This window comes from Rhinoderma darwinii, chromosome 1, assembly GCF_050947455.1.
Source record: "Rhinoderma darwinii isolate aRhiDar2 chromosome 1, aRhiDar2.hap1, whole genome shotgun sequence".
Lineage (NCBI taxonomy): Eukaryota > Metazoa > Chordata > Amphibia > Anura > Rhinodermatidae > Rhinoderma > Rhinoderma darwinii.
Genome location: NC_134687.1, coordinates 613,457,628 through 613,472,575, shown reverse-complemented (window position 1 = coordinate 613,472,575; position 14,948 = coordinate 613,457,628). Strand labels below are relative to the sequence as shown.

At 38.8% G+C, this 14,948-nt stretch overlaps 1 protein-coding gene across 3 annotated transcripts in view; it reads left to right on the top strand.

The window, feature by feature from the left end:
- Positions 1 to 14,948, top strand: part of DCC (DCC netrin 1 receptor) — a 735,384-nt gene that overhangs the window by 524,603 nt on the left and 195,833 nt on the right. For all 3 annotated transcript variants that reach the window (XM_075841459.1, XM_075841451.1, XM_075841442.1), the window contains exon 8: positions 5,350 to 5,506. In XM_075841459.1, coding sequence (XP_075697574.1) covers positions 5,350 to 5,506 — 157 coding nt within the window. The remainder of the gene's footprint in view (positions 1 to 5,349; positions 5,507 to 14,948) is intronic.

Here is a 14,948-nt window from a genome sequence, read left to right as displayed (position 1 = left end):
TCAACTTGGATCCTAAAAAAAAAGCTATCGGTCTATGTATGAGATGGGTACAACAGTTTGGTGGCTCTATTAGGGGCAGGGACATATGTGATTTAATATATACTGTGTATAGCACTGGAGAATACATTGGCGTTATATGTATATACTGGGAAATGATAGCCTGGATAGTTCTACCACAGGGAAAAGGAGGGTTCTGCTCCACTCTACTGCCATGTGGGAGAAGAGAATCCGTCATAGTTGTAACTTTTTCTACGTTCTAAAAGGGGAAAAGAAGGTTAAGGAGCACCTACTGTATACCCTGACATATATACTGAATCAACTTGTCATGTGGATAATTTTTACTAAGGATTGAATCCTATTAATGCACCACAACTAATGATAGTAGTGTCAACAATAAGAGTGAATCTGATGTCTATATTCTACATCAATGATATCCAGCTATTGTAAAATTAGTAATCCAAACATGTCCTGAAAGTCTGAGTACATTCACAAAAGCCACAGATAAGAGGTCCCTGTATTATATTGACATGTTTTCACCTGGTTCATCACTTTGTGTCATATCATTCTTCCAATTATTCTCTTTACTATGGGATTTTGTCATCGGGGAGAGTCGGGAGTCCCCCATACATATTGGATAGTTGGCCAATGCTGCCGAAATCGTCCGGTTTGGATGACCTATGTCTAATATGTATAGCCAGCTTCATTCTTGCCTTATTTAGCCTAGTTAGCATATATTAACCAATACTCTAATGAGTAACCGCAGGGCCCTAATACAACAATTGGAATGCACTGTCGTTATCCCTCCCTCTAGCACAGCCAATCATGAGGGGTATAAGTGGGTGACTCATTCCCACTATAAAAAGCCCAACCAGAAAATGCTACTATTCGGATATTGTCCCAGAAAACATCAGAGAGTCAGACACAAGTTTTCAGGGCATTCAGAGCACTTGCGTTTTTCAGCAAATTTATTTGGACCAAGTCGAATCGGTGGCTAGTTTGGTCGAATCAGACCTGAAACTAATTTTAGGAAATTCACTCATCTCTAGTTATGATTATCATTGTCTCCCCTCTGTTTCCTGTGTCTTTTCCTCCATTTTACTTCTCTTCTATGGTCACTCCATCATCCTCAGAGATCATTAAAGGCAGGGGAACCTCTGCAGCTACACAGGGGCCCTGCAGGGCAAAGGGCCCCACACCTACCTAATAGCTTTTCCTACTGTCTATAATATGTAAGGGACTACATAAATTCTCATTTATGTCATACAATTACTGGTGGATTGGCACATCGATGAGGGATTCTCTGGAGAGTCATGAATTGGGTGGTTGCCTAAAGGGGGTTTTACACTGGGTGATTATCGGGCAGACAAGCGTTCATAGAACTCTCGTTGCCGAGAAGTGCCCTGTGTAAACAGGACAGCGATCAGCAGATGAATGAGAAAACGCTCGATCATCTGCTGATCGTATCGTTTTAAAAAAAGTAAAATATAGTTGTTGTTGGCAGCACATCTCCCCGTGTAAACAGGGAGACGCGCTGCCGACATGATACTAACGGATAGGAACGAGTGATCGGAGTAACGACCGCTTGTCCCCACCCATATCTCCATGTGACAGGAGCAAACGAGCGCCGATCAACGATGTCTCATTGATCGGCGCTTGCTGCATCGGCCAAAATCGGCCGGTTTAATAGGGGCATTAGACTAACAGCCCACTTTTATTAAATTAGCAGATGGAAATCAAGGAGCCCATATACTGTTCTGGCACATGAGCACATGTTGGTGTCCACGCCTAATTAAAGGGATAGCCTCGTTTCAGAAAATAAATGTTATTCTGGGTGTAATGAAAAGTTAGATATGTTTCCAATAGACTTTCTGTATCAGTGCCTGCTGGCTTTCAAAATCTCTGCTTGCATTTATTGAATAGGAACCTTTACTGTTTAATTCCAGTGGATAAAAATCTGTTCCAGTCATGTATCAATCCCACAGGTGCATGGCACGTTTCAGTTACAGCACTCTGTTGTACCGAGTCTTACACCTTCTGTATGTGATCATCACAGTACCAGAACTGATTTTCATCCAATGGACACAAATAATGAGGTTCTTATTTTAAATGACTGCAACCAAAAGATACCATGAGAAATTGACACAGTTTATTAGAAAATTGTGTAACTATTCACCACTGCTACTGCTCCAGAAGGAAAAAAACAACAACTTTCTTTCTAGTGCCAACTATAGGTAGCTACCCTGTAAGTCAATGTCTATAACGGGTCTGAAATTGACAGGGTAGTAACCTATAGGTGGTACTAGAGAGATTGTTTTCATTGTTTCTGGCGGAGAGCTATTTGGCATACATTTCCCAGGGAGCATTGCCCTACCCGCTGGATCTCCACAAGAAGAATCAGCACCTTCCAAGGTCCACTAGTACTCCTACTGAACCTTAATTGCTGGAAGCGTAATAACTATTTAACATCCCTGTATCTCTGATGAGTAATAGTGGGTTCAGTCCCTTCTCAGCCTTTTGGCTAAGATCAAGTGTAGTACCTGCTCAAGCTGAGGTTAATAATCATCCCTGCCGGTGGAAGACAGGACCATCATAGAGGAATGACAAAAAGCCGAGGTGAGGGCAGGGAACCACAATGGTCATCGCTCTGGTGTACGCATTTGGTTTAAAGGTACCATTTGTAGGTGACCAGGTGACCGCAGGATCGAGATCAGGAGGTCGGGTAATTTGGAAGCCCGAGTTGCTATGTGCCCCAGGGCTGGTGACCCTGGGGTGCCCTAACTCACTGGGAGTGGGATCCCACTGAGTGAAGGCACACTTGCACGCACTCCTTTCACACTTCTGAGCACACACCTTTATTCTCCCGGCCTTCTGGCTGGGAAATGAAGAATTTTTATACCTGGCGAATGTCCAGGCTGTATCACAGCACACATCCACTTATTTAATTTTGTTTTTTTCACTGTGTTTTGTCACGTTTGTCACAAGGATTTTGGGATGTGGTGCCCTTTTGGGACCCTCCTGAGGTCTAGGGGGAAAATGTGTGGCCATCTGGTTCCGTTTTCCCCTGCAACCCGGCCTCCCTTCTTCAGAGGGGAGGTGCAACCTTGATGCGGGCTCCTAGGTGGACACTGGGGTGGCAGCCCAGGTAGAAGCCTAGGAGTGTGTTTGGGTCTCCCCAAGCTTTGGCGAGGGGGGGCCTCGATCCTCTAAGCCTATGGTTTGGAGTGTTGGGGAATGGTTATGCGGGGCCTCTCTCTTCTAAGAGAAGGGCTGCATAGACCGCATCCTTGTGCACTTTTTGTGAGGCACCTCTGCACTTTTTATGCACTTCGGTGAGAGAAAGTACGGCTCGGGCTTTCAATAAAAGTGGGTTCAGTCCCTTCACCTTCTGGACCCCATTTTAGCTGTCAGGCCTGCAACCCTGGTACTTACGCCAATGATATCACCCAATCATTGGTCAATCTAACCAGTCTTGACTCTCATCCTCATAAAAGCTGATTTTTGATTGGCTCTCCTGACCTAAAAAAGGTAATTCAGGGTTGTCTTCTGGTGGATCTCCATGAAAACAATCCATGTAAATAAAACCAGACAATGTGTGACAAAAAAAAAATTAGGGACAGAATTTTGGACTCGACTTTATGTCTCACGGATGGCCCATGAATCAATATTATAGTAGCCCTGTTTAAACCTGTCATGTTTTGCCCTCAACTCTACTATGGAAGTCACTAAAAATAGAGAGCTGTTATTATCTGGTGTTTATTGCTGCAATTTTCTTTAAAGGGAAACTATTATTAGGGATGATAAAGGCTCATTCACTAGTAAAATGGTAAGTACCGGCTTTGTAGAATGGGACATGTGCTCTGTGGCAGCGGAGGAGCAGATTCACGGGAATCTTGGCAGGAGCTTTCTGAAATAGTTTGAGACGTAGCAATTCAAAATGTTTGGAGATTAATTTTCTATGAGGCATAAGAAGGACTTGTGTTTAGCTGACGCTGAAGTCATAATTCATCTGTGCATGGCACGTATTAGCACTCGCCAGTGAAAGTGCCCACGATGCCAGGAAACATTTTACATAGTGATAAAAATGTTAATAAATAAAGTAAAGGTATATAAATTAGGTTAGAAGGGTTATCCTACCCTGACAGCCCCCTTGCCAAATGCCCTCAGGGTCAACTGGCCTCCAGTGGGCCCCAGGCTTGGACACATAATGGGCTCCAATGGGCCACCAGAAGACAGCCCTATTTGGAGCTGACTTTGGGCCAATCACTTGCCTCTAGGGTCTATGTCTTATGGGATGATCACAAATAACCTATTAGATCTTATTGATGATCTGTCCTGTGTGTTCAATGAAAACAACAAAAATTACGATGTGATTAAAAGTGAACATGCACATGTTCTGTATGAATGAAGACAGAGGTTCATATATAACAACAATTAAAACCAACATTCAGTTTCACACAGGGACACCCCCAAAATGAACACAAATGTCTCTTTAAGGCGAATTTGTATAAACCCAGCAACTTGTGTGTTCTGATTTGCATAAATGTCCCACAAAAATGAGGACTCTTTGCAAATTTGCGGTGAGCCCTCAAAGCCTTTTTATTTGGTGGGCCCATGGAATCCAACACTGTTTGTCCTATTAGGATGTAGGGTATATAGACATCATACAGTGGGAACTCTGTACACCTCTGTTAGCCAGAGTGGAGAGAAGCTGCTAAGAGTAACTCCCACTCTGAACGACTAGACCCGGAAGGGGGGTGGGTGGGTAACCCATTGTCGTTACCATCTTTGGGCCATGATGTTTAAAAAAAATGTCCAATCTTATTTTGTACAAGGAAAACATGAAACTTTCTAACACGCTTTGTCTTTCAAATGCACACCATTTCAGGATCTTTTCTTACTATCAGTCAATGAAAAACAACCGTTGTGTAGATTTAGCAACTGAAAAGACCTTCTGGCCTAGTATTATTCATTCACACAGCTGAAGGTTTGCTATAATGTATGAATCTAGGCATTCCTCATAATGCCTAAATCTATCATGCCCTAAACTGATACATTGTAACAAACTAAAGCTGTGAGAATTGAATCTATCTGTATGGAGATTCTAATCTATTGATAGAAAGTGGAGATCTTGAAAGGGATTGAATGTATGTATCTAGTATATTGATGATTTACGTTACATTTAGACTTGCTTGTTTATCACAACTTTTAATCAACATTTATTCCTGGTCCATGTTTGCTTGGTCCCACGTTTTATAAATAAAGTAGTTTTTATCCCCACACATTTTCCTGCTGTAACCCTCACCCTTGTATCTCCCGGTTCTCTGACTGAATCCTCCCATTACCCTACAGCTGTTCCTAGCTCCAGTATCCTTCCCTCTGCTCCTCGAGATGTGGTCCCTGTTTTGGTTTCTAGTCGCTTTGTACGTCTCAGCTGGAGGCCACCAGTAGACACCAGAGGGAACATTCAGACCTACACGGTCTACTTCTCCAAAGACGGGGCTCACAGGTACGTCTTATTTAACCTACATTAACTCTCTATGTGATGTTTTATGTCTCTTTTCTCTTTCTATATATGTGTTTGATGTCTCTATTCTCTACCCATAGGCATTATATCAGTTCAACACTCAACTCTAGTACATTTCCAACTCCATGCTTCTACATGGGAAAATCAGGGTCTTCTTAGCCTAGCCAGGAAGTCTACTTCTTGATACTTTATTAGTTGCAATATCTTTACCAGAAAGCATTGGGATTAAAGTCTACGGTAGTGATTACATTGTTAGGCCTCATGTACACGGCTGTGATCACTGGCACGGACGGCCGCGGACTGTCATCCGCATTTTTGGGCCATGCTCCCATTATAAAGTATAGGAGCACGTTCCGCAAATTAAAAAAGTAAGACATGCCCTATTTTTTGCGGGTCATTTCTAAAGACTGTCTGACAAGAGCTGGAGAGAGGAGAGCGTGCAGAGTAGAAGAGGAGAGGAAGAATGTGAATGTGAATTCGCCTTCTCCTATTCTGTTCCGAAGCGACGACGTCGGAGCTGTGCGCTCGCTCTCCTTCTCTCTCCAGATCTTGTCACACAGTGAGGGAAAGACTGTGTGATGTCGCGAGAGAGATCACACAGCACAAGCCGCTCTGACACTGTCCATAGCTGATTGGACAGTGTCAGAGCGCTAAGTATCACACCACCCAAGAAAAGAGAAGCGCCATTGACAGTACAGAGGGTAATATACATATCGGACGCCAAATAGAACGGCACCCATATCAAAAAAAACTGTGGAGGCTAGAAACATAGTTTAAAATGACACAAGGTCTGTGCAGCAGTGCCTATTACATGGTGCACTCAGCTGCACATGTATGTTCTAGTGAAAGGTTACCTTTAGAGGGTATGGACACTTTTACAACTTTTGTTTTATTGTTTCAATGTTTCTAAAAGGAAAAATGAAACAACTTTGCAAATAGACTTGATTCAACATTTTCACCTGCAGTGTATACAGCTGTTATGCAGACCTATATGCCTCCATAGTGAGGCTATAACTAAACCCTGTGTAGTCTGATCTTGCAATCATAGTGCCTTCCATCCTTTAGCTTACCTATGAATGTATATTAGCAATAACTAGGAGGCAGACATAAGAAAGTATGATTGCAGGATCAGACTACACAGTGTGATTGTAGTCTGTAACCATGGAAACACATTGGTCTGCATGAGAGCTGTAGACACAAAATGGTAGGCGATTTTTAATTAAGACTAAGTTGCTTAGTTTTCCATTTTAGATGCATCAGAGCAATAATAAAAAAAAAGACTGCAAAACTATACGTACCCTTTTATAATTTTGAAGTATTTGGTTTTTCTAATAACTTTCTTGGAGTGCCAGGATAATGTATTATGGAAATAGTAAAACTGTTCTAAGCTGATAATCATTGTTGTATTTTTTTAAAAAGGAAAATGTTTCTAATGTTCGGTCATTGTAGACGCCTAGAGAATTTTCTAATCTTGAAAGAAAAAAAGTGTTAATTAGTTTGTAGTTTTATTACAGCCTCTAGCAATTAGTTTTGCTTGTCAAATATTTGCAGATAGAACGTTATAAAATGAGTCAGCATCTTTCATACCGGGCTCCTATAAATAAGGAATACAAAGTTACATGCTGGATGGGTTGTACCAATTTGTTCATTCAGATACATCTACAATAAAAAGTGAAGCAACTTTGCAAATAGTCTGTATTAAAAAAAAAATAACCTACCGTCTTGTGCATACAGCTCCTATGCAGACCTTTGTATCTCAATGGTTACAGACTACAAACACGCTCTATGTAGTCTGATCCTGCAGTTATGTGTTAGGTCTTTTCTCTTTGCCCCTACTTCTGTTGTATATAGGCTAGCAAGAAGAGAAGATGGAGTAATAGGGTTACATAAGAGTTTGTTTTTAGTCTGTAATCATGGAGACACATTGAGTAGATATGCTTGGGAGCTGTATACATAAAACGGTAAGAAATATTTAATCGAGATTAAATGCAAAGTTTATTTTTTTATTTTATTTTGTGTGTGCTGCAGCAATAAAATATTATTGAAAAAAGTCTATATACCCTTTAAATTAGCTTTGTGCTCATATTGAGTTATATAATTTCTTCCTATCCAGTACTTTCAAGAACTGTATTGAGTACTGTGTACTGACCATATCTGTCATGTGCTGACAAACAGATTTTTTTGAGATCCTATAATTCACTGCATCTTGATCGCCCTGCCTGAAGGGAGGCATGATTTTCTGTATATATCATACAATTGTACAGTGTAGAGTAAATACTACTAATCCAACAATTCACCACATCAGGGCACATTAGGTCATGAATGATCTGTGTAGACAAATAACCAGCAGAGGGCAGCACAGAGATGCGTTTCTTAGGTAATGCTGTATTTTGAATACAGCTCTGGAGGTGAATGGCGTATCAGACATGCTGTAACTCAGGATTAATACAAGATAATTAAAGCAATGTTTTTACATACATAATTATACATATCTAGATAAAAATTGTAGAGATAAGTTAATGACTAATATCATGATAAAGTATATGACAGTAGGTGTATATTATAATTCTACAGGCTCATACCTTCAGTCATTATACTCTGAGCCTTGTGTCTTTATCTATAGGTGACATAATTGAAGAATTTTAATTATATTTATCTGCAGGATAAAACAATAGAGAGAAAAACACCAGAACCCAAGACAGATACATTGTTTCTTTTCAGTTTTCTAGAATTGTCATTAGCTTCTCGGAGAAAGAACACATCTTGTAAGGTTAAAGCACCTTGGATTTAGAAAGCCTGACAATCTTATTTATTTTAAGTAGACACAACTAAACCTGACTATGAAATTAATGACTGTTTTTTTTTTGTTTTTTTGTTTAATCAGGCTTCGAATTGTCTGAAAACTGGGTTGTTATGACATTTCCAAGGTTACCGGAGTTCAGATAAACTTTTTTTAGTCTTATTCCCTTTTTTATCTTGGCAGCATAGATATCTTATAACTACAAACACACAGGAAACATGCCCAGGATTTAAAAAAAAAAAAGCTCAAATTTTTTCCCCCAAAAAAACAGTGCCACTCTTCTCCATGGCTGTATAAGGTATTGCAGCTCAGCTCTATTCACTTGTAAACTGCAATACCAGACACAGCCCATGGACAGGGTTGGCAAAGATTTTCATGGTGCCCCATAACTGTCATGACAGCCCCTGTGTCCATTGCCCTATAAGGGTACATATACCATACAGAATAGGGTCCTCTGCTCAGTAACCCCTCTATTAGACAGAGTGAAGATCTGCTAAGTAGTTGAATGGGCTTTATGTAATACTACTTTTCTCCTGTAAGGGAAGTGTGTGGGTAAGATAGATGCAGCAGAGGTAATGTAAATGAATTCTTTGGGACTATGATGTTAGAGTAGTTTAATTTGCAGCCCCATGCATTAACACATAGTGGTATCACAGTATGTAAATTGTTCCAAATGCCATATATATCTGTATATCCCCTAGGTTATTAGGTAATGTGTGGAGAATATTGCACTTGGTCAGAGGAGTAACTTGCTCTGATTCTTTATTTTTACAATGACAAGGTCTAAATGGCCTAAAGGTCTTCCAAAAATCAGCTGATCACATGATCGTTCCACTGCTGGAGGAAACTGGTAGCAAGTGTTCAATTCCCCTGCAGCACCGCCACAGGTAAAAAGAAGAACTGCACAGTGTCCATTGAAATTAATGGAATCTGTTTAATGCATGGACTGCTAGGTCCTCCAGAAAGAGAGACACTCTTTGAATGTGGGACCCCTGTATTAACTCATAATACCCTAATAGGGTCTTTCTAAACCAGACAAAGCCTTTAAATACTTTGAAGTTGAAGAGCAATTACAATAAGATATGAAGCACATAGACCAAAGCTCGTTAAATAGGAATACAGAATTAACATACAATACAAAATGCTCGACAAGCCGATTGTTAATCACTTATTATAAATTGTTGTTGCTGAAAGTTGTTGTCATCCGTGATCAGAATATTTTATATCACCCCATTTAGTTTTACCCTTCAATAAATACGTGTCAAGAAGTTTATATCCAGTATAGAACACGTAAACTCCATTGACATTTTTCTATTCCATGCATTAAACCATTTATATAATCAGTTAATAGAGCTTTACTTGACATAAGCAGTTAAGCAGGCCAAAAATATTAATTATTCATTGTGCCGACAATGAACAATATGGTAATGCTACAATGTATTATTGGGTGCATGCATTATGTTGGTTTGCATGGCTTAAACTGATGTCAGCTTGAAAAATTACGGGTCAACCCTTTTATGTCTAACACTAAATTAATCTAGCAAATATGCAGAGATGCTAAGGAACAGCTATTATTTCTGTATGTGCAGAAGATGAAAGACATTAACCATTACACAGTTGACTTCGATTCTACTTCTAGCTCTTGTAATTCAGATATTCTTAGAAAAAAATAATATACACATATATATATACACAAAGGGTGGGACATTTATATGGATACACCTAAATAAAATGGGAATGGTTGGTGATATTAACTTCCTGTTTGTGGCACATTAGTATATGGGAGGGGGGAAACTTTTCAAGCTGGGTGTTGACCATGGTGGCCATTTTGAAGTCGGCCATTTTGTATCCAAATTTAGTTTTTTCAATGGGAAGAGGGTCATGTGACACATCAAACTTATCGAGAATTTCACAAGAAAAACAATGGTGTTCTTGGTTTTAACGTTACTTTATTCTTTCATGAGTTATTTACACGTTTCTGACCACTTATAAAATGTGTTCAAAGTGCTGCCTATTGTGTTGGATTGTCAATGCAACCCTCTTCTCCCACTCTTCACACACTGATAGCAACACCGCAGAAGAAATGCTAGCATAGGCTTCCAGTATCCGTAGGTTCAGTTGCTGCACATCTCGTATCTTCACAGCATAGACAATTGCCTTCAGATGACCCCAAAGATAAAAGTCTAAGGGGGTCAGATCGGGAGACCTAGGGGGCCATTCAACTGGCCCACGACGACCAATCCACTTTCCAGGAAACTGTTCATCCAGGAATGCGACTTGTCAATGGCTGTAAACAAAGATAAGCTTGTAAATAACTCATGAAAGAATAAAGTAACGTTAAAACCAAGCACACCATTGTTTTTCTAGTGAAATTCTCTATATATATACTGTGTGTGTGTGTGTGTGTGTGTGTGTGTATATATAGATATTTCCTATATATAATTAAATTGGTATTTATTTTTTCTTACACATGTACAGTATATTATTTACATGCAAGTGAAAAATAAATAAAAATAATAATAATTAATATATAATAACTATGTAATTAAAAATTATAAGTTTTAGGATAATTTTTTTTTTTTAATCCTTATGTGACTTTATTATTTTAGTTCACTTTTCTATATTTTTAGAATGAATTATTTTATTAAGTTTGTTTATTTCTTACCTGGAAATTTAATTTATATATATATATATATATATATATATGTATATAAAATTACATTTCCAGGTAAAAAAAAGAAACAAACTTAATGAATTAATAAATTCTAAAAAATTTTTTTATAATAAAGTCACACATAAAAATGTAAATAAATTATCAGAAAACTGCTAACTCAGCATACGGTTATATATTAAAAAATTTGGTTTTGATTATTTTTTTTATTGTTTTTTTCTTTTTTTTCTCCTTCTCAAATATTCCTGACAATAAACTGCCTCAATTTAATTATTCAGATGAGATTGTCAGTGATAATGCCAATTAAAGTGGTTTTTCGATATTAGACATTTATGGTATAAATGATGGGGTAAATAATGGGGGGCCAGAAGAGGTACGACCAGCACCTATCAGATATTTATAACAAATCTTGTGGATATTCCATAAATGTCTGAGATGGGAATTTTCCTTTAACTCATCACTGCAAATTGTCCTCTTGTCACGGTCTGTTGTTTACCGACCTACCCTGCTTATTAACTCCCCAAATAATTTTTTAGTTTTTCTTAAATCATCTGTAAATATCAGTTCTTACATTTGTAATGTAATGGCAGCCATATTCATTGACACACAATGGATATCTGAATGACGAATTCACTTGTCCACAGTGATTCCGTTATTGGGCAATCACACCATACACACATAGTTTTGGACCAAAAAAAATCCATACATAATCAATCACCTTTACGTCAAACATTGGGTGGTTTTTCCATCTCAGCAAGAAAAAAAAAAAATGATGTGGATGATCATCTGAAATGGTCAAGATTGGCCATATCATCTGACTTTTACCTAATGTAATGGGCATAATAGTTATGCTGCTCTTCACTCCTTTAAAGGAATAGCAAGCAGAGGGTGAACAAGCAGGGGGTGCACAAATACCACTAAGGGGATCTCGATGGGCCCTCTTACTTTTATATATGATATTTACTACTGATTTTCCTTTATACAATTATACACGTACCCTTCATGATCAGCTGTATAAAGGAGGGGACCCAACATGTGTAGTAGTTTAACAAATTAATAGACCTATTGAGGCAACGAAGCTGTGACATTTAATTCTGGTAGAGAGTGATTTGTAGTCCTGCTTCTACCAGTTCACGGACAGAAACATTATCAGGTCCGTGCCACCTTGAAGCAGCTAATTAGGCATTTGACATAAGTTAAGATCATTAGTAGTTGTACAGGAGTGGGGTGATTACATTGCACACTTTTGTGGGATGATCTACAGTCACTTTGTAAACTGTATAATAAAGACTCTGCATTTGAAGCCTTCGAGGGCCCAGCCTTAAATCTGTCTCTATAGTAGAGGTGATTTTCGTCAGGACCTCCTTTTACTACATATGGGATGAATTATAGTCTTGGCATAAGCGAGAACATGATGCATAGACTTAAGCTGCGGGTAGGCAGATCCCATGCTGGTGCATTGTGCGTTTATATGTACATCTCCACAGTAGTGCGTTAGTTATTGTGATATCCCCTATTCTTCCAAGGCAGAACCGAACATGAAGTGAAGAGTTTAAATATATCTGTATGAATAAATGGAAGATCGGGAAGTGTTATAAGTAATAGTTAAACATTTTTATAGTTTTCCCCTAACAATTAATTCATATGTAAGTAAATGACTTTGAGTCTGTGTTAATCTTTCTGTTTAACCATTTGGTTTCTATGTTTATTTTGGGTGACAACCAACATGTCAACCATTGCAGAAACCAATATGGCCCCATTGCTGCTCCCAGGATGCCTCCCTAGAGTCCTAAACAAGAAATCTGCCTAGTATTATGTATCCATATGGATATCACTGCATAACTGTCCAGATCTGCCATATAGAAGATTGTTGACAACCTCTATTGGAGCTATAATGTCCACCAAACTTTTCTAGAAATAGATATAACTAAGAATTAGTTGTGTTGAATTTTTAACTACTTCTTCAACTGGATATGACCATCACCAACTGTCATGGTTTGCGTTAGTGGGAGCATGGGATCCAATTCTCCTAATAAGCCACGTAATGTCATGAGGTTTTGGTGTCCAGTAACTCTTGTGGAACGCTACTACACTAGGGGCCAAACACCATTGTACATTGCAGCAATTGTACAATGTATCCTCATGACATTACTTCACTAAAGACAAAGTTCACTGTAGAACGCAGGTTCGATGAGAACCGGCCAGGAGCAGTGACAGAGAATTTAAACAGTAAATATATTAGAATAATTTTATTATTATTCTCTTGATATTATTATGTCCAAATCTTGGAAAACCCCTACCCATATGCCCTTTTAGGGCATATGGATGTCATAGAGAGATTCCCTGACCAGAACCCCACTCTTTGAACCAGAACAGAGAGCTGCTGCAAATGTGCTCCCACTCTGGAGTACCACTATGTATTACATAATCTGCCTGCCGCTTCCCCCTGAGGTTACATCTGAACCCAAGGGGTTTCAGTTGCCAGATACTTTGCGATTAGCAAGTCTGTGGGTCCTATTTATGGAAAGAGATTGTCCAGATGGCATATATCCTTTAAAGAGGCTCTGTCACCAGATTCTCAAATCCCTATCTCCTATTGTATGTGATCGGCAATGCAGATAACAGCAACGTTTTGTTTTTTTAAAAACGTTCATTTTTGGCCAAGTTATGAGCTATTTTATATATATGCAAATGAGGTTTGAAATGGACAACTGGGCGTTTTTTTTTCGTTATGTCCAACTGGACGTGTATTGTGTTTTTAACTGGGTGTGTTTACGTGTATGACGCTGACCAATCAGTGACCAGTCACCATCATACACTCATCTCCATTCATTTACACAGCAGCGATGTGCAGCCACATAAACAGAGATTAACGTTAATCAAGTGTCCTGATAATGAATACACATGAAATCCAGCCTGACACTTCTGAATCTTACACGCCCAGTTGGATATAACGGAAAAAAACTGCCCAGTTGCCCATTTCAAACCTCATTTGCATATATATAAAATAGCTCATAACTTGGCCAAAAATGAACGTTTTAAAAAAAACCAAAAACTTTACTGTTCTCTACATTGCAGCGCTGATCACATGCAATAGGAGATAGGGATTTGAGAATCTGGTGACAGAGCCTCTTTAAAGGGCTTGTCCCATCAAGACAACTCCTGTTCATATGCTCTATTATTGCATATGGATGTAATGGGGAGGACTACCCTTTATGTGCCTGAGCTTGGCGGTCCCAGTGTATCCTTGCATTACATAGATGGCCATTGGGCAGTGACTAGCTTGCCGAAGCTTCCCCGGAAATGACAGCTGATCACCAGAGGTGAGAGAAATCAGCTTATAGCAGTGCCGGCTTTCTTTTGAATAGAGGTTATCTTCATGAGACAACCTCTTTAATGATACAATATCAAACAACAAAAATTAGAAACAGAGAAAAAAAGAACGTGGAAAAATAATATCGCATTTTAGTTGAACATTTGGAATATATATTTTTTTCTTCATTTTGACTTATTTAGGTGCTTTGGAAAGATTCTTAACCCCAGCTCCATTGCATTCAAAGAGAAGTAAAATTCTGTAGACCTTGCAAAAATTTTTATTTTCGTACTAGGGAGATCATGTTATGTGAGGTTTTTTTCCTAACAGAGATCACAACTAATAAATGGAAAAGTGTGATGTAGCATCTTCAATTGAGGCATAGAAGCTTTCAAATTCGAGCTGACACATTGGTTTCTATCCGTTCCTGTCACTTATGATAGTAAATGTAAGACATCCGCAATCAACACGTGTTTAGACAGTCAAAACATTCTTCTCAAATGCTACATTTGAGTCTTACATATAAAATGTCGAGTCTGCACTCATTATTTATATAACTTTAGATATATCCTCGTCTCGGAAGATTCTAAAAATACCTCCAAGTACTTCTGAGTGTCCCAGGGGCTTTTCTTATTCGCAA